The sequence below is a fragment of the Aotus nancymaae genome, unplaced genomic scaffold, assembly GCF_030222135.1.
Source record: "Aotus nancymaae isolate 86718 unplaced genomic scaffold, 86718_ANA_hifiasm-v0.15.2.pri h1tg000036l, whole genome shotgun sequence".
Taxonomy (NCBI): domain Eukaryota; kingdom Metazoa; phylum Chordata; class Mammalia; order Primates; family Aotidae; genus Aotus; species Aotus nancymaae.
In genome coordinates this window covers 17,992,081-18,010,917 of record NW_026988450.1, presented here as the reverse complement: position 1 = coordinate 18,010,917, position 18,837 = coordinate 17,992,081, and the positions used below count along the sequence as shown (strand labels likewise).

The following is an 18,837-nucleotide window of genomic DNA, read 5'->3' as shown; positions in this document are numbered from 1 at the left end:
TGAATACCAAATAGATTCATTCTGTGTCTTTCTTAATTAACATCAGAAACGCCCCAATGAGTTCCAAACTTATCATTTGCCTGGCAGAAGGTAACACTAAAAACTTTCTTTAATATCTTTTAATTGAAAAAATCGGTTTGGTGAAGCCTGTTAAAAATAAATTGAAGTAAGGCGATGCAGTACCTAGGGACCGCCACACTGAGGCGTGTGGTGCATTGTTTTGCGACTGGCTTTCAGATCCTGACTGCTTAAGTCTTCCTCATAAGCAACAATAGTAATAAAGAAATTAAACTTTGTCGGTCCAGATGCAACTTGATTATTGGGCATCTCCTTTTCAATGTGTATGGGGGATGTGTATTGATTGCTAAAAATATTTCTACACATTAGAAGAAAAGCACACGCCTGTGTTCTTTATGATTATGTTAGAATAATAGGAAATAGACGTCATGATTCTTCTAGAAACCCCCACCCAAACCATAAGAGAGAAATGATCTGTGTCCTATTATTTAAGGCACTCAAGCAAGGAGTTCTCCCAGACGTCCCGTTCAGTATTTAACAGTCATCACGTCGTGATGATTCTTGCTTTGTGTGACCAGATGGAGAATAGCTGCAATTCTTAGAGAGTTATAAAAATCATAAATATAGCATATGCAATACAATGACACCTGCTTGTTTGTCAGAGGAAGAACACGTTCTGACAAGTCTTGGAAATTAAACTGTTTCCAGAATAGAATACTACAGAACAGCTTCTTTGATTCATATATTATTTAGAAATGAAAAATTTTTTAACGATGCTAATGGCTTCCAAATGTATAAAACAAAAATTGACAACTTGTAAGAAAAACCAATAAGGCCAAAATAACGATATGAGGTTTTAACACAATTCTCAGTGGTTAAGGTAGCAGACAAAGTCTTAGTAAGAATATAGGTGATACAAACAATAACTAATAACCTCATCCAATAAATACATATAGTATCTCTACCCAATAATTACAGAATGTATATTTTTTCAAGCACAATTGGAACATTCACAGAAATTGAATATATTCTAGTCTACAAAGCAAGCATCAACAAATACCAAATAATCTGTTTAAAATATCACATTCTCTAACTGTAATGCAGTTGTCAGAAATCATTTATTTAAAAAAAAAATTTAACCCACATATTTAGAAACAAAAACATTTATAAATAAAATTTAAATCAAGGAAAAGAATAAAGTCTCTGAGTTAGTGAGCCAATCTTTCCATTCAAGAAATTAGAAAAGGAACGAAAGTATGAATGACAGGCCGGGTCTGGTAGCTCATGCCTGTAATCCCAGCACTTTAGGAAGCTGAGAGGGAGGATTGCCTGAGCCCAGGAGTCTGAGATCAGCCTGGGCAACATAGGGAAGCCCTGTCTCTACAAACAATAAAAAATTAAGTATTTAGCCAAGTGGCTCCTGCCTGTAGTCCCAGCTACTTGGGAAGCTGAGGCAGGAGGATCACTTGAGCCCAGGAGTTCGAGGCTGCAGTGAGCTATGATTGCACCACTGAACTCCAGCCTGGGTGACAGAGCAAGACCATCTCTTAAAAAAAAAAATTGTAAAGTCAACAACAAAATGATAAAGATATATCTTTCTTAGTACATCTTTGTTTTATATTTCATTAGCTTCTGCTCTAGGCCTAAATGGTCTTAGAACTGAGTTCTACCATTCAGGGAACTAATAATTCAAATATATTAAAAATATTCCACAAATATAATTTTTATATTATAACGGAACACCCCCAAATCACCATCCGGTAATATAACCCTTGTAGCAAAACTAGATAAGGACAAAATAAGAAGGAAAATCATACACTTAGCTCATGTAGCAATATAGATGTTAATGCAGTCATGCATTGCTTGACAACAGGAATATGTTCTGGGAAATGTGTCGTTAGGCAATTTCATCATTGTGTGAACATCATAGAGTGTACTTACACAAACCTGGGTAGTGTTTTTTTTTCATATGGAAAACCATATGCCCCACCACCACTACTGAATATCAGTCATTTTCCCTATTGATCTGCAACACAAATATCAAGGGTCAGATATCAGAGTTCTCTCTATGTTCCATTATAATCTTGTGGAACCACAGTGGCATACGCAATCCATTGTTGACCAAATCATTGTTACACAGTGTATGACTGCATTAGCAACCTGAATCCAGCCAATGTGTTAAAAATACACATCATAACCAAATGGGCTTATCCCAGGAACACAAGGATGGTTTAACAACAGAAAATTATTTATTGACATATCACAACAACCAAATGATTATGACAGTAGAGGAAGAAAAATCATTTACTAAAATTCAACAAACATTAGTGACAAAAACAACCTAAGTATAAAACAGAACCTCCTTAACATGTTCACCCTTGATTTCAAAATTAATGTGAAGAGAGAAGGGTCAAAAATAACCAAGATAATTTTGAACTCAAAAAACATGGGGAGACACATCCTACCAGACTCATCAGATTCTATATAAACCATGATGTGGGTTTGGTGAACTGATATAGACCAGAGTGCATTAATGCAATTCCATCCACAAATGGAAACTTGTTCTTCAGCATAGGTAGCCTGTTAATTCAGTCTCATTCACTGCAGATGGGAGTGCTTGCTGATTTAATAAAAAAGGGCAACACTTAATATAATTAAAAACATGTAAATCCATGACCCAACAAATCCATTCCTGACTCTATGTTATAAACAAACTCAAATGTGTCTAGGAGAAATGTGCAAGAATACTTATTGCTTATTTATTGTTATTATATTTATTGCTTATTGTTATTATTGCTTATTTATTATTATATATTGCTTATTTATTGTTATTACTACTAACAGTGAAATACCAAACTTAATCTGTCCATCAACAAAATAAGTTGTGTATTTACCTATAATGGAATGCCATTTACCAGTTAAAATAAATAAATCCTCAACTTAATAAATGTTAAAAATATATTGGGAGGAAAGCAGACCACAGATTAACATATTTCATTTGCATAAAATGTTAAAGCATACACAAAATATCATACATTGTTCTCATGCTACATATATATGTAGTAATACATACAATCATGCATGGAAAGGATGATGTCAAACAGAATAGGGATTACCTTGGTGGAAGGGAAGAAAATGGGATCAGGGAGTAATCAAAAGGGAGTTTTTGTTTATAATATCTCCATTTTTTAAAGCTTTCATAAATATGGCAAGATGTATCGGTGGGCTCATAGGTGTAATAGACTTCTCTGTATTTTTCCTATTTGCTTAAAATATGTTATTTTCCAAAAGGAAGTTAGCAATGTATTTTAAATATAAAGCTATGGAGGTCACTTGCACTGGAGAAGACAGAATAAGATGCAAGCATTGCCATGCAGGTGTCTAGACCAGTTGGCCATGTAGGTACTAACATCTGTGCTTGGAAAAGATGACACTTCCTCAGTTGGGACTGACGAAAGAGCTGTAGTCCCTAATGGTAGAAAAGGAGGGAGAGAAATTACCATGGCTTTTTCCTACCCCACTTTTCCTGCCTTGTTGCCCCGGCTCCATTCTTCTGCCATCTCTTTTCTCTTCCTCTCTAGAGTGGCATGGAAAGCCACAGCTGCTGAACTTTAAGGAAGAATGTAGCCAACCATGTAGCTCTGTCCCTGCCATCCCAGTAGGAGACTTCATCCAGGCATTGAGGAATCTCCATTTACCTGGGGAAAAAATTCCGGGATTTGTACAGCTGATTGCATACTAGGGATTTCTCCCTAGTTTGAGGCTTCAGATAATTAATACAAATTCTAGCATATAGAAAAATCCCTTTGAAGTTAAAGTTGCCCAACAAATTATTATTGAGTCTTAAACAAAAGAACAAGAGAGAAGGGTATTAATGTTTATAAACTTGTGTTACTCTCATAGATATTTAAATTATATATAAGATTGTATTTAACTCTCATGTTCTTGAGTGTATCTCTATATTTTCAATATTATTTCTAAGATAGTGATTGTTCCTAACAAACTGTATTATTAGATTTCTCTCTATCAATAGAATTCTTACCATGTAAATACGGAATGCTGCTTATGATGGGTTCAGAAATCCTACTTAACTAGATGTAAAAGAAGTTTGAAATTTTAAGGATTTAATTTTCCAAGGAGGTTTATGCACAATTTTAGAATTCTTTTATTTGGGGAGGGGTAACAGGAAGGTACAAGGTTTTAGTTATATGAGTTGAGTAAGTCCTGGAGATCAACAGTACAGCATAGTGCCTGTAGTTAACAATACTGTATTATACCCCTAAAAATTTCCTAAGAGGGTAGAGCTTATGTAAGTGTTCTTATCACAAAAAATAATAATGATAATCTATAAAGAGAGTAGGAGGAAACTATTGAAGTGATGGATGTGTTTATGGCATAAATTATGATGATAGTTTCATGGGTATATACTTATCTCAAGATGCATCAAGTTGCATACATTAATTAAATATGTATAACTCTTTGTATGTCAGTAATACCCCAATAAAGCGGGGTTTTTTAAAACAAGTTCTTTTATCTGAATTGTATTTTTAATATGGTAAACATGCAAACAATCCAAATAGGTATAAAATGAAAGGTAATTCCCCTTCCCACACATTGTCCCCTAGTCCCCTCCACAAAGACAACCCCTGTTACAAATTTCTTATGTGCTCCTCTAAGATATTCTGTTTTCTTAATTATGCCCCTGTTTTCTTAATTATGTCTAGGATTGATTTTGGAGAAAAACAAGGACAAACATGCATCAAAAAGAACTTTTTAAAAAGTTCATTCCATAAGAATGTTATTTCAGAATGTCTGTCTTCTCGAAAGCACATACAATGCTTTTCCATCTGAGACCAATCTGTAGTGCAGCATCTTCAGACTTGGGGTCAGGCACAATTTAAGTAAAAGCTAATCACAAGAGCAAGACTTCAAAGGAGCCACAATAAAAAGAGCAAAGATATTCTATTGTTCATTAAATTTTTTATGGAAAAGTAAGGAGAAAAGAATAGTCTCAATGGAGTAAGTTCCAAGGCTTGAGGCTGGTACTAATTAGACAATTAAGTGACATGCAGCTGGTCTGTGCTATGAAGTATTGTGCAAAGCTATCAAATAGATTTAGGTAATTATTTTGTCCACAATTGAGTGGAATCTAAAAAGAGGTGGTTACACAAAAGCCCATCTATGTTGTTGCTTTCTTAATCAGCCTAAAAATTTAGCCAGATCTTAAATACGATTAAGAGACTGCCAATTGATCTTTTTTTAACAATTCTGCTAAAAGGTTATTGGTAATAAAGAGTTTAATTCAGACAGAAGTATTAACAGAGAATTTATGATGTCAAAGAGTAAAGTTCATATTAGCTTATTACTTTTTCAACCACAGTATTTGGTGTTTTTCACGGGTAGAAAGGAAATCTCACACTCTTTTTTTCCTCCCTTTTTGTGGACCAATTTGAAAGAAAAATCTCACCTTTGTCTTTTAGGCTCTTCTAACATATAAGAGTGACCCAGCCATGAGAAAAATGTTGAATCATCTGTATTTCTATATCATGCCTGTTTTTAACGTCGATGGATACCATTTCAGTTGGACCAATGTAAGTCACTTTGCCTATCCAGTTGAAAAAAGGACTAAATAAATCATGGAAAACAGAGTCAGTAACTTCCAGGACAGGAAGGAAGGTGGACGGGCAGTCAGCTAAGTGATTCTAGAGATGCAAAAGAGGCCTTCACTCCTCCACCAGTCAGAGCTGTTGTTGATATTTGATTTCATTTTCACATCTAGATTTTGCAGAAGATTTCACATAAATAAAGATTTCTTCTTCCAAATAAATTGTGAAAAAAATCACTGGTCTAGTCCAGTCCATTCAATTTTGTCTATAAAGAAATGGGGCCAAGAGAAGGCAAAATATAGGAAGTTTGTAGCATAAATTGGAGCATGAAGCTCTGCTACTAATCCAGTCCTCTTTTTCACTCCCTGCGCTTGTCTATTCACAGAAGAACTCTCCCCTCTGTAGTATGATTCGTTCATTGATTGAGCTACTAAAATGCATGCGAATAACCTTTTAAGTATTTTTCTCTGCACCTGTTTTCTTAATTATGTCTAGGATCGATTTTGGAGAAAAACAAGGTCAAGGAACTCAAGGTTTCGCTGCCGTGGAGTGGATGCCAATCGAAACTGGAAAGTGAAGTGGTGTGGTAAGTTTGGGACTAACTGGGATCCAGATCCAAAAGGACTCTGCAGGTTTTACTCTGCAAAATCATGAGCCCAGAGGACTCTCATGGGAGACTCATGTTTGTCTGTATGTGAAAACCTGGTGCGAAAGGTACAGATAAGTCCATCATAGCTGTCATTGGCAAAAGAAAATGAAAGGATTCTTTTTTATATATAAAAATCAAATTTTAAATCTGTCAACTCAGTCCTGAAAACTGAAAATTTAAATACATATGTAAAAGCAGAAAACTGAGGAATATTTGTCATTCCCCCAATGAAAACATGAACCATGGTGTAGTATAATTCTGGTTAAATGTTTTTACCCTTTTCATATAAGCACCACTGATCCTGCCTTTGTCTGTCTATCGTGGTCAACACTTGTCTATAATCTCCAAGGTCGATGACCTTGTCTATAATCTACCACTCTGCTGGTCATACGTGGATTGACTGCTCACATCAGGAATGTATTTTTGCTGCGTTCCATATTTCATTAATAATCACCTTTAACATAAAAGGAAGATGTCATTTTAAGGAAAAAAATCCTTCTACCAAAGGAAAAAGGCAAGTGTCAGGGAGAAATGAGAAAATTAGTCATGGCTAGTATACTTGCAACAGAAAAAGGATAGGATGGAAAACTATTATTAAAATGCAGTTGTGAGGAGCCGCCTTTTTATTGAATCTTTCTATAGGTCCCTCAAAATATAGACCCGTGTGTAATGGAAAGCCTTCCTTTAATCCCTTAGAAATGAGGCCTATTGCACATTCACTCATTCTACAAGGAGGGTTAGGTTCTATGTGAGAAGCCAATCCTCCCATCCCACTAGCATCAGCCAGAATAACCGGGTGTGGGCTTTGATTCGGTCCACACATCCCTCCAAGCCAGAGACTTCAGTCAATTAGAATTGGCAAATAAGAACATAGCTAAAAGAATATGGCTCTAAAATAAGACAAATGTAGTCTGATTCTACCATTATTAGCTCATGGATTTGGGTAATTTTTTTTAATCTATGAAATTATAATGCCAACAACCTCATGGGGTTCTTGCAGGGACTAAAGGAATTTATAGATGTGAAATGTCCAATTTAGTTCCTAGCTCCAAACTGGGATCTAAGTATCAGTGACCTATCTCTTGTTCCCTGACCTCCAGAACAGAGTCACTTCACCTCTAAGCCTCAGACTAATTGGTGAAACAACCTCTTTTCTTCATGGGAATGTTGTGATGATGAGCAATAATGTATATTTAAAAGTACTTTCATTACTGGGGGGAAGCATTCTACAAATACTATGATGTGGTATTACAGATGGCTATTTCTATTTAGAAATTGTTTTCTCCAACCTATACTGAGACAACAAACATGTTAACTCCTGAAATCCAGTAATTTAAAAAAACTTTTCACTTTCCCTTCTCTCTAATAGGGCCATTTTGCATATTCATAACCACAGGGATGTTTCCATTGTTAGCGGACACTCGCATCCACATATATGTCATATGCATACCTACAGGCATCTGCGTGAGTGCCCTGGATGCCAATGCCCTGTATGTAATTGAGCCAAGTAACTCTAGCAGCAGCTGGCTCTGCCTGTGTAAACTTAGACTCCAGTTTATATCAGGTTGCAAGTGAGGTCTTTCTTCCCTTAGTGGTTCTTCCTTTACCCAGCTTGCGTCCTTCATACACATGCCTTCTTTGGTTTTTCAGTTTCAGCTGCAGTCCCGGCTAGAATTCCTTTGATTCTTCCCAGTTTTGAATCGTTCTTTTCTGAGTCAATGCTCGGGATACACAAAGGATTATGTCAAATGCAGTTACAAAATGATGATAGACTGTTGGAAGTAATGGGGAAGTGCAGGCAGCCTGGCTGGGACTGTGTCAGCTGCAAGGTCTCCAGAATGGATTCAGCTGATCCGATAGGCAAGCAGCCAAGTGTGACCTGCCTCCTTCCCAGGGTCAGGTCCATCCCCTATACAGCTATGTGCTGCATGAAGGGGACAAGGAACCACAATGTGGGAATCACTCCAAGGTCAGGGGTATTGAAGTAAGTATGAAATTCCCTAAAGTGAACCTCCAAATAAACACCCATAGCATAAATGACAGAGAAATGCCCAGACCATTGTAAACACTATAGGATCAACACAGAAGTGACAAAAACAGCTGTTTCTTTCTCTTAAGTCATTGATTCTTGAACTTGAGGAGCAGAGCACGAAACCATTTTTTGCCATGAAGAATCTGGGGATCCCCATGTGATAGTGGTGATGCTTTAGTATATCCATGTGGAATAATCCAGCATGCACGTAGAGAGAGGCATACCTTTTGAATACTTTGTAGCTCCCCTGGGGATGTTTTGGCCATAGAATGAGTATCACCGGTCTGAAAGTCCCCCAGAGGAACTTGACAAGTCAGAGTAGTGGTAGGAACCAGGAATAAATGCATAAATTTCATTCATTCATTTCAAGCACATTTTCTCTGTGAAGCACTGTGCTTTTTTCTTTCCTCTCTGTACTGTTTTTAGAATATGCTGTAAGCACTGATTTTTCCAAATTGGAACAAATCCAGGAAAAAGGCAAAGGGTTTGGATAATATCCATACTTAATCTTTAACTTCTGAATAATTCAAGTGTTGCCTAAATACAAATTACTATTTAGAAAAACCTATGGAACATAAAACAAGTTTGCAAATCATGTATCTACTAAGAGACTTGTATTCAAAATATAGAAAGAATTCTCTCAACTCAACAATAAAAACACAAGTAACCCATTTTAAAAGTGCACAAATGATTTGCAAAGATACTCTCCAAAGAAGATATATAAAAGGGAATAAGCATATGAAAATATGCTCAGCATCATTAGCCAACAGAGAAATGTACATCAAAACCACAATAGGTACCACCACACACCTACTAAGACGGCCGTAATAAAATGACAATAACATGTGTTGGTGCGGGTGCACAAAAACTGGGACATTCATACTGGCTGGTGAGAATGTAAAATGATGCAGCCACTTTGGAAAACAATTTGGCATTTCCCTAAAAAGTTAAACATAGAGTTAAACAGATGACCCAGCAACCCCACTCTTAGATAGGCATACCCAAGAGAAATGAAAACATTTGTCCACATAATGACTTGTATATGAATGTTCGTAGCAGTATTACTCATAATAGCCAAAAAGTAGAAACAACCCAAATGTCTATCAGCTGATGAATAAATAAACAAAATGTGGTATATTTATACAATGGAATATTAGTTGGCCATAAGAAAGAATGAAGTACTGATACATTCTGCACATAGATGATACTTAAAAATATGCTAAGTGAAAAAAGTCAGTCACAAAAAGGAAATGAATTCTCCAGAAGAGGCAAATCTATAGGGATAGAAAGTAGATTAGTGGTTTCCAGGGGCTGGGGAGAGGGGAAAATGGGGAGTGACTGCTGAGGGGTAAGTGACTTCTTTTGGGGGTGATGAAAATGTTCTAGAATTAGATAGTTGTGATAATTGTGAATATACTGAAAGCCATCGAATTGTACATTTTAAAAGGGTGAATTTCATAATATGTGAATTATAACTGTTATAAAAATGTTTTTGTTTCTATTTAGGAGCAAGTTAGGTACTTATTGAAAAGTAGAAACTCTTTTAGAACACTCAGTTACCTAATATTATAAATTAGATATAATATGGAGAAAACTATACTTTTTTTTAGCAGCCCAACCACATGTGCCCCTCTCTACATATGCCCTTCTCTGACCACCACACTCCTACTCTACCCAAAAAAAACAAAAAACAAAAAAAAAGTGGAACAGGGGCTCTTCTGCTTGGGCAATCATTTGGGTAGATCATCTAGGGTGAAGAGAGAAACCATTACAAATTGGTGGTTTTCAGCCAGTCCCTGGGAAATAACAATAGATGGCCACCGGCCTGCTTTCTAAAAGGATGAGTTCCTCCAGCTGAGTGGCTTTTGTTTGGAGAGAGCTATACTAGCTGAGGACTTAAGCTGAATTGTTTTGAAAATATAGCAAATTTCAGAGCCTAAATTTGGGGCAAAGAGAGCAATAAAAAGAGGTAATGTTGCTAGTCTGTATGGAAAGAGACTTTAGTACTCAAAAATGCCTACAGAGGATTGCGATTAAACTTTGCTGTGAAGTATGCAATTCTCCAGCATATTCAGTACACAACTACCACCACAGGTAATATTCAGTACAATCTACTTCACTGACTAAGCATGGGGTTAAGGGAAAACTCTCTCTTTGCCCTCTGCAGGTGGACTTCAAGTGATCCACCTGCCTCAGCCTCCCAAAGTGCTGGGATTACAGGCGTAAGCCACCATACCCAGCTGGGAGTGTCAACTTCTAAGCCCCAACATAAGGATTTGTGGAATTGGAGCTGCCCTCTGGGTGAGGAATATCAGAAAAACCCAAAGCGTTTTTTCTTTTTCAATACAGCACTTCTGACACCAGATGTGTGAGGTTTTCTCACTACGCCCCAAGCAATTCTGCAGTGGACACCAGCTAGGTGTCTTAAAATTCAATTCAATTCTGACACTACCTAAAAGGAGTGTCTGATTCCTCAGGTTAAAGACTCTGTCCTACAAGATTGCCCCCAACCTCAGATGCCAGTCACGAATGCCAGCTTGTGACCTGTACTTCTGCCTGACTGACTATAAATCAGGGTTCCCAAGATCCCCTCTTTCAGTTGGATCTGCTACAGTGACTCACAGAAATACTTTACATATGTTTATCATTTATTTTAAATGATACAGATAAACAGCCAGATGAAAGAAACGCATAGAGCAAGGTATGCAGGAAGGGCATGAAAGATCCATGCCCTTTCCATAGGCACCACCCTCCAGGAACCTCCATGTGTCCAGCTATCCAGAGCTCTCTGAATCCAGTTCTTTTGGATTTTTACAGAGGCTTGATCATGGGGGGATGCTTGATGAAATCATTGGCCATTGGTGATTAACCTTAAGCCTCTCTCCTCCCAAGATGTTGGGGAGGTGGCATTGAAAGTCCCAACCCTCTCATCATGCCTGGTCTTTCAGTGACCTGTACCCATTCTGAAGCTGCCTAAGGACCCCCAGCCACCAGTCATCCTATTAGCATACAAAGACAGTCATCACTCCAGAGAGTCTAAAGATTTTAGGAGCTATATGTATTCCAGGAAACAGGATGAAGACCAACAAATACGTATTTCACAATATTACCCTGGGGATGTGATGAAATTCTGAGTCTGGCTTCAAGGTAAGCTCAGAGAGAGAACTAATTCACATCAAATTTCAGAGGCATGGAACTCACAGCAAGAATGCACTGCCCTTAGAAGGGTGAATTTCTGTCACTGGAGATTAATCGACAAGCTCTGATCCAGATAACTTCTGGCTGAGAATGACAGGTTGATGGGATTAAACATCAACTAACTGGTCAAACTAGGCCCTTAAGTTTCCTACCACCTCTGTTAGGAATGACTCTAACATACATTAATCCATCTCTAAATCCAAACAAATGTATTGAGCCCCTTCTATATTGCAAGGTGCTAGAAATTATATAAGAAAGTCTTGAAAGATTTAATGGGTTCACATCCTACTCCTAAGAAATTATTTGGGATTCTGAAGAAATACAAAGTGAACAGATCTGTTGGCTTATCGTATTCTTTGCTTAACAACAACCAATTTAATATGAAAAGATATGAATCACCTAATATCTAGCAAAGTTGGTAGAAAACTTTAAAACTAGAAGATTATAGTGAGCTAAACTGTAGTGCTTAGTTATGCTTTTTATAAAGGTAATTAAGGACCTAGAATCCTGGCTATTTAGAAATTTAGGTCATAAGGATTTGCTCACCATTGTTGATACATGGGTGGCATTTCTTGAGTCATTATGTGCCAAGTAAGTGCTAAATGCTCAACATGAATTCTCATTGGTAGATGCTGTTATTATCCCTATTTGGCTAATGAAGAAACTAAGAGAGAAGTTAGGAATTGAGCTATAATGAAAAGTCAAATCTGACTGACTTCAGCGTCTGTTTGTAACCATAGTCTATCTCCTTAGGGATCGAGTTGCCATGAATGATTACTGTTACTCCATTTGGTTAAAGAGTTAAAGATGTGTGACTGCAGAGGACTAGTTTAGGTATCAGAATAACAATATGAATGGAAGTGTTTTATCCAAAATAAAATAGACAAAAAAAAAAAAAAAATGAGATTGGGAATGTATGGTAAGAGGGAAGTGTAGAGGAAGATCCCCCAGGCACTATTTCTGATCTTGGACCACCACATACCATGCAAGTAGTTTGAATTTACAAACCCATGAGATGTCAGGCATGTGGTTATAAATTCTTCAGGAAGACCTTTTTCTTTCCCAGCCAGAGTTTGGCATCTTCCCATGCAGGCAGATTTTTTTATAGCCCACATTTTTATGGAAAGTGTCCTACTTTGGGTGGGGCACAGGGGCTCAGATGTGTAATCCCAGGACTTTGGGAGGCCGAGGTGGGCAGATCACTTGAGGACAGGAGTTTGAGACCAGCCTGGCCAACATGGTGAAACCCCATCTCTACTAAAGATATGAAAATTAGCCAGGTGTGGTGGTACATGCCTATAGCCCAGCTACTTGGGAGGCTGAGGCACAAGAATGGCTTGAACGGTTGCAGCGAGCCAAGATCACACAACTGCACTCCAACCTGGGCAACAGAACAAGACTCTGTCTAAGAATAAAAAGAAAATGTCCTACTCTGAGGCTCCCAGGTGTATGTCTAGGTCTTGCTCCCTTTTCCTACATACTGAGAACCCAAATGCTGATCCTCTGCCTCCACCACATGTGGCCATTGAAACAAGCCTCCAGGTCAGAGACCAGCAAACACCCCAAGCATGCCTGCACCTTTTGCTTCAGCGTCAGCCGTTATTCCAGCTCCCTCTTCACACTTGTATCCTCAGAAACATTTTTGAAGACTTTCCCATGTATTTACATTGATTTCTTGATCATTTAGATGTGTTTGTAGCAGGAGCTTTTATCACAGTATCTGCCACAATTCCTTCATATTGCTAGAAAACCTGGCTATCATTTTATAAATTAACAAAATTAGAATTAGTGCTGGCCTGACTTCTCCATGATGGTTTTAGGGCCTTTTATCCTCATCATAATGTATTTGAAACAATCTTACCTGCACCTGATTCTCCAGAACTTACCAATGCCAGACAACTTTCTTTCTTTTTTGCTGCCTCCTACAAGTAACAATGCTACAGCAATAGTATCATAGTTTCCAAATAAAAGTATGCAGCTTGAAGGTATTTCTTACTCTTCTTTTAGATATTGTCTTTCAAATCCTGTATAACAGTCCTTTTGATATTTTGGGAGAGCTGACAATGAATGCTGAAACTTAGGAAGAACTGATTTTTTGAGATATGATCTACCTCTGTTGCCCAGGTTGGAGTGCAATGGTGTAATCCTGGCTCACTGCAGTCTCAACCTCTTGGGCTCAAGCAATCCTCCCACCTCAGTCTTCTGAAAGTAGCTGGGATTACCAGTGTGAGCCACCACACCTAGCTAATTTTTTTATTTTTCATAGAGATGGAGTGTCACTATATTTCCCAGGCTGGTCTCAAGTTCCTGGGCTTAAATGATCCTTTCAACTCAAGTGCTGGGATTACAGATGTGAGCCACCATGTCCGGCCAGAAGAACTGGTTCTTAATGATGTTTCTGATTTTGTTGTTTTAGGTGTTTTCCTTTAAATTTCTCTAAGAATGAAGTCAGTAGTGTGCATTATGGGTATAGGCACTCTCCATCCATTCCAAACTCTTTCTACGTGCCTTCCTGTATGGCTGAGGCCAAAAAAATAAACGCTGCATTTCGTACAAATTTCCTTAAGGATAAGCTAGGGATCTGGGTGTGACTTAGTTTCTATCTCTTTGGTGTGCTCACCTCGGCTTAAAGAATGGAAGAAAGATGGAAGTTGCTTTTCTATGGCTTCCATGGTCCTACTGTCCACTACCATTATGGAAGCATGTGGTTCATCCAAGTCAGCTTCACCTTCTTGGCTCTCCCCTGAATGTGCTGCTTCCTCATTTTGGAAGATACAGTAGCCTTCCTGGTCAAGTCTTCCAAGAAGGCTCAGAAAAATGTTTTATAATTTTTTAAAAAAAATCTCCTCTGTGACCAGTCACGATGGCTCAAGCCTGTAATCCCAGCACCTTGGGAGGCCAAGGAGGGCAGATCACTTGAGTGCAGGTGTTCAAGATCAGTCTGGGCAACAATGGTGAAACTCTATCTCTACAAAAAAATACAAAAATTAGCCAGGCATGATGGCACATGCCTGTAATCCCAGCTACTCAGGAGGATGAGGCAGGAGGATTGCCAAAGCTAGGGAGGCAGAGGTTGCAGTCAGCCAAGATCAAACAATTATACTCCAGCCTGGGTGACAGAGTAAGACCCGGTCTCAAAAAATAAAAATAAAATCCCCTCTGCTTAAAACTAGCCATAGTGGATTCTGTGCCCTTTCCTGAAATTCTGACCAGTACAAAGTCTTTTATGAACATTTCATTTCCTACTTTGTATCTGTTACTTTGACCAAGAATTCTTTCATAAGCTTTGTCTAACATTCAGCTTAATTTTCTTTTTCCTTGTATTCATTACTGCTACTGTCTCACCTTTTCATATTTCATTGCTATCTACCATGCTAATTTGTCCTTTTAAAATAATGTATCTACTAGAAATATTAGTAAGCTATGATCTCTCTCCTTAGCGCTACTCACCTAGGGAATATATTAATCCCTTTCAGCACTCCTCGTGCTCATCAACCTTAAACATCTTTTTGCAAACTTCATTCTTTCTAGAATAGAAGATCACAGGCTAACTAAAAATCTTTTGTTTCTAAGATTTAAAGAAAATACAAAAAGCTTTCCTTTTCTTCTCTTCCTATTCAAACCTATCTTCCAGCTGATACACTGCTAAAAAGAGCTATTCTATTTTATCTTTTGTGAAGTTGCTCTTAAGTCGTTCTTTTCCTAATCTAGACACTGATTATATGCAAAAATCATTTCCTCTCCCTGTTTTCTATTTCATAATCCTTAGGCAGAACATGCCCAAATGCTTTTTAAAACAATTTTTTTTGTAACAGCAGATTATAAATAATGCTTGGGACTAATTTTGTGTGTATACACAAAACACTATATTGTTGTTTTATTTCTCTGATTATTCTTGTGGGTAAATTTGTAAGAATTTATATTTGAAGGACAATATCTAGTTTATACCATCTATTGCAACATCATGAATAAATTTATTTGCTGAAGTTTTTGATAATGACCTTACAAACAAAGTTTAAAAACCTTTTACAGGCCAGGCACAGTGGTTCATGCCTGTAATCCCAGCATTTTGGGAGGTTAAGGCAGGTGGATCACTTGAGCTCAGGAATTTGAGCCCAGCCTGAGCAACATGATAAAACCCTGTCTCTACCAAAAAAATACAAAAATTAGCTGGGCATGGTGGTGAGTGCCTGTACTCCCAGTTACTCAGAAAGCTGAGTTGGGAGGATCGCTTGAGCCAAGAGCTGGAGGTTGCAGTGAACCCAGATTGTGCCACTGCACTCCAGACTGGGCAACAGAGCCAGACCTTGTCTCAATAAAATAAAACTAAATTGGGCCAGGCACCATGGCTCATGCCTGTAATCCCAGCACTTTGGGAGGCTGAGGTAGGCGGATCACGAGATCAAGAGATCGAGACCATCCTGGCCAACATGGTGAAACCCTGTCTCTACTAAAAAATACAAAAATTAGCTGGGTGTGGTGGTGTGCCCCTGTAGTCCCACCTACTCAGGAGGCTGAGGCAGGAGAATTGCTTGAACCCGAGAGGCGGAGGTTGCAGTGAGCCAAGATCGCGCCACTGAACTCCAGCCTGGCACCTGGTGACAGAGCAAGACTCTGTCTCAAAAAAAACAAAATAAAAATAAAAATAAATTAAAACCTTTTACAAATAACTTAGTTTTGAAAGTCACAGAGTGAGCAGCACATAAAAATGCTATTTTTCAAGTGAGACATGGGAGAGGTGGCAGAATCACTCCCCTTGGCTCTTGGGATGCTAAGCTACTGATTTTTCATTTCGTACTGATTTTTAAGGCCAGTAATTTTACTGTCCCTGTTTCAGCAGGTAACACTCCCATGCTGCTCAGTCTTTAGGAAGCCTCTAGTCTTTCCATCAGCATGAGTAAGGTTTTTAAAAAGCCTTTACCTACTAATTCCTTTTCCACTATACTGGCTGCTTTTCAGTGTTTTTGCACTTCTGATTTCACTGAAAACAAACTACATCTCTCTGATAATTTTCCTCCAGCTGTATCATTTGCATTTGAGAATTCATGCTATTTTTTATTTTCATAAATTTCATGCCTATCTAACTGCTTTGATTTTTGGGGTCCTTGTTTCCATTTTTAACATCTCATCAGCATTATAGTGCTATATTCCTCCTGGGTTACTAATGTTATTAAATATTTTCCTTATTTTCAGATTCTCAATTCCTTTTCAATTTATATGCTTGTTTTTAGTCCAAACTCCCTATGAAGTAACTTCCTGTTATTAAAACAATCTCTTTTGAATGCTGTTCTCAAACATAGATGTGGATAAATGATGATATTCTTTTTAGCTACCACTTTTTATAATTGTTTGAAAAGGTGTGGTGTGCTGAATAACAAGAGACGGATGGGAAGTCACCTTGCCTTTATACTGTCTTCCAGAACAGCATTTCCCAAATTCCACAAAACCCTAGTGAACTACAGAACACAGAAGATGCCATAAAACTAAATAAATAACCAACGCTAATGATAGAAATATTTTTAATATATAAGAGAAAAGGTTTTTTTTACAATGTAAAAAAAATGCCAAATGCATTTTATATAGTTGTCACCTCAGAAGTTATCAGATACATCCTTGAATTTAGTCATTCATTTATTCAACTACTATTTATTTAGCTGATTATTGGGAAACCAGCAATGAAGAAAACAAAGAAAGTCAGGTTATGACACATGCTAGAGAGTGCAGGGGTGGGGGATGGGGAGCTATTTTAGGTAGCCTAGGGAAGCCCACTCTGATGACACTTGGAAGGGGAGGAGAGAAAGCACAGTGCACATAGAAGGAACAATCATGTAAAGGACCGTGTTGGGAGCATCTTTGGTGGGTTTCAGGAAGAGCCAGGAGGGTATCTGGTTAGAGCTGGGAGGAAGAGAGAAAGAGGAGTTAGGAGAAGAGGCAGAAGTGGTCAGAAGCAAGATTATGGAGGTTCTGTGTCAATGGAAGAACTTTGGATTTTACTCTACATGGGATGGGAGAGCACGGGATAGGAGAGCACTGGAGAGTTTTGAACGAAGGGAACAACATGACTTGACTTTTTAAGAGAATCCTTCCGGTTACTGCATACCAAATGGATCAGGGAGGGCAGATACTTGGATTCTAATTATACCTTCCCATTTTAATATATTGTTTTCAAAATATAATAGAAGCCTAAGCTAAGAATATGATCTGCATCTTTAGAGAACCACGGCATATACCACATTGAATTGTAGATATAAATATACCTTTATTATGTTAAAGATTGTTATTTTAAAAGGTACCAAAATGAGATAAGAAACCATGTGAAAAAAAGGATTTGCAGCAAATACAGCAGAGAATGTTTTATTATCATTTTTATATAAATACTTCAGAATCAAACATACATAAAAATAATTTTAAGAGTCCACACAAAATGTGAAGAAAAACTCCAAGACTCTGGTAGCTTAAAGAAATTTAAAAAGCAAAGTCTCGATTCATGAAAATAAACGTATTTGAGAAAACAGGCAGCCTCCTCATAATCAAAAATAATATTAAAACAGTATAACATTCATCTATTGGATTATTGCCCAAAATGTTTAATGTGATCATCTCAGCTGGACACTTTAATTGGGATGGCATGTATCTCCTGGGGCATGAGAAAGCAATTTGGTGAGGCACATCAGAAACACAATCCAAGGCCGGGTGCAGTGGCTCACACCTGTAATCCCAGCACTTTGGGAGGCTGCGGGAAGTGGATCACTTGAGATCAGGAGTTCAAGACCTGTCTGACCAACATGGGGACACCCCGTCTCTACTAAAAATACAAAAATTAGCCGGGCATAGTGGTGCATGCCTGTAATCCCAGCTACTCAGGAGGCTGAGATGGGCGAATTGCTTGAAGGGGGCAGTGAGCAACCTCTTCCCCCTGGGCTCAAGCGATTCTCCTGCCTCAGCCTCCTGAGTAGCTGGGATTACAGGCATGTACCACCACGCTAGGCTAATTTTTGTATTTTTAGGAGAGGTGGAGTTTCACCATGTTGATCAGGCTGGTCTTGTACTTCTGACCTCAAGTGACCCAACTGCCTTGGCTTCCCAAAATGCTGGGATTACAGGCATGAGCAATTGTGCCCAGCCTCTTTTTGTTCTAGTCAGGCCTTTAACTGATTGGATGAGGCCCAGTCACTTTATGGAGGGTAATCTGCCTTACCCAAAGCCCACTGAGCTAAATGTTAATTCCAAAAACATCTTCACAAAAACATTAAGAGTGATATTTGACCAAATATTATATGGATGCCGACCAAATATTATATGGATGCCGTGGCCTAGCCAAATTGACACATAAA

At 38.1% G+C, this 18,837-nt stretch overlaps 1 protein-coding gene across 1 annotated transcript in view; it reads left to right on the top strand.

The window, feature by feature from the left end:
- The window catches only part of CPA6 (carboxypeptidase A6), a 315,399-nt gene that overhangs the window by 255,281 nt on the left and 41,281 nt on the right, over nucleotides 1-18,837 (top strand). Inside the window, exons 7-8 of the mRNA XM_012463663.2 lie at nucleotides 5,499-5,609; nucleotides 6,120-6,210. Of these exons, the coding sequence (XP_012319086.2) occupies nucleotides 5,499-5,609; nucleotides 6,120-6,210 (202 nt within the window). The remainder of the gene's footprint in view (nucleotides 1-5,498; nucleotides 5,610-6,119; nucleotides 6,211-18,837) is intronic.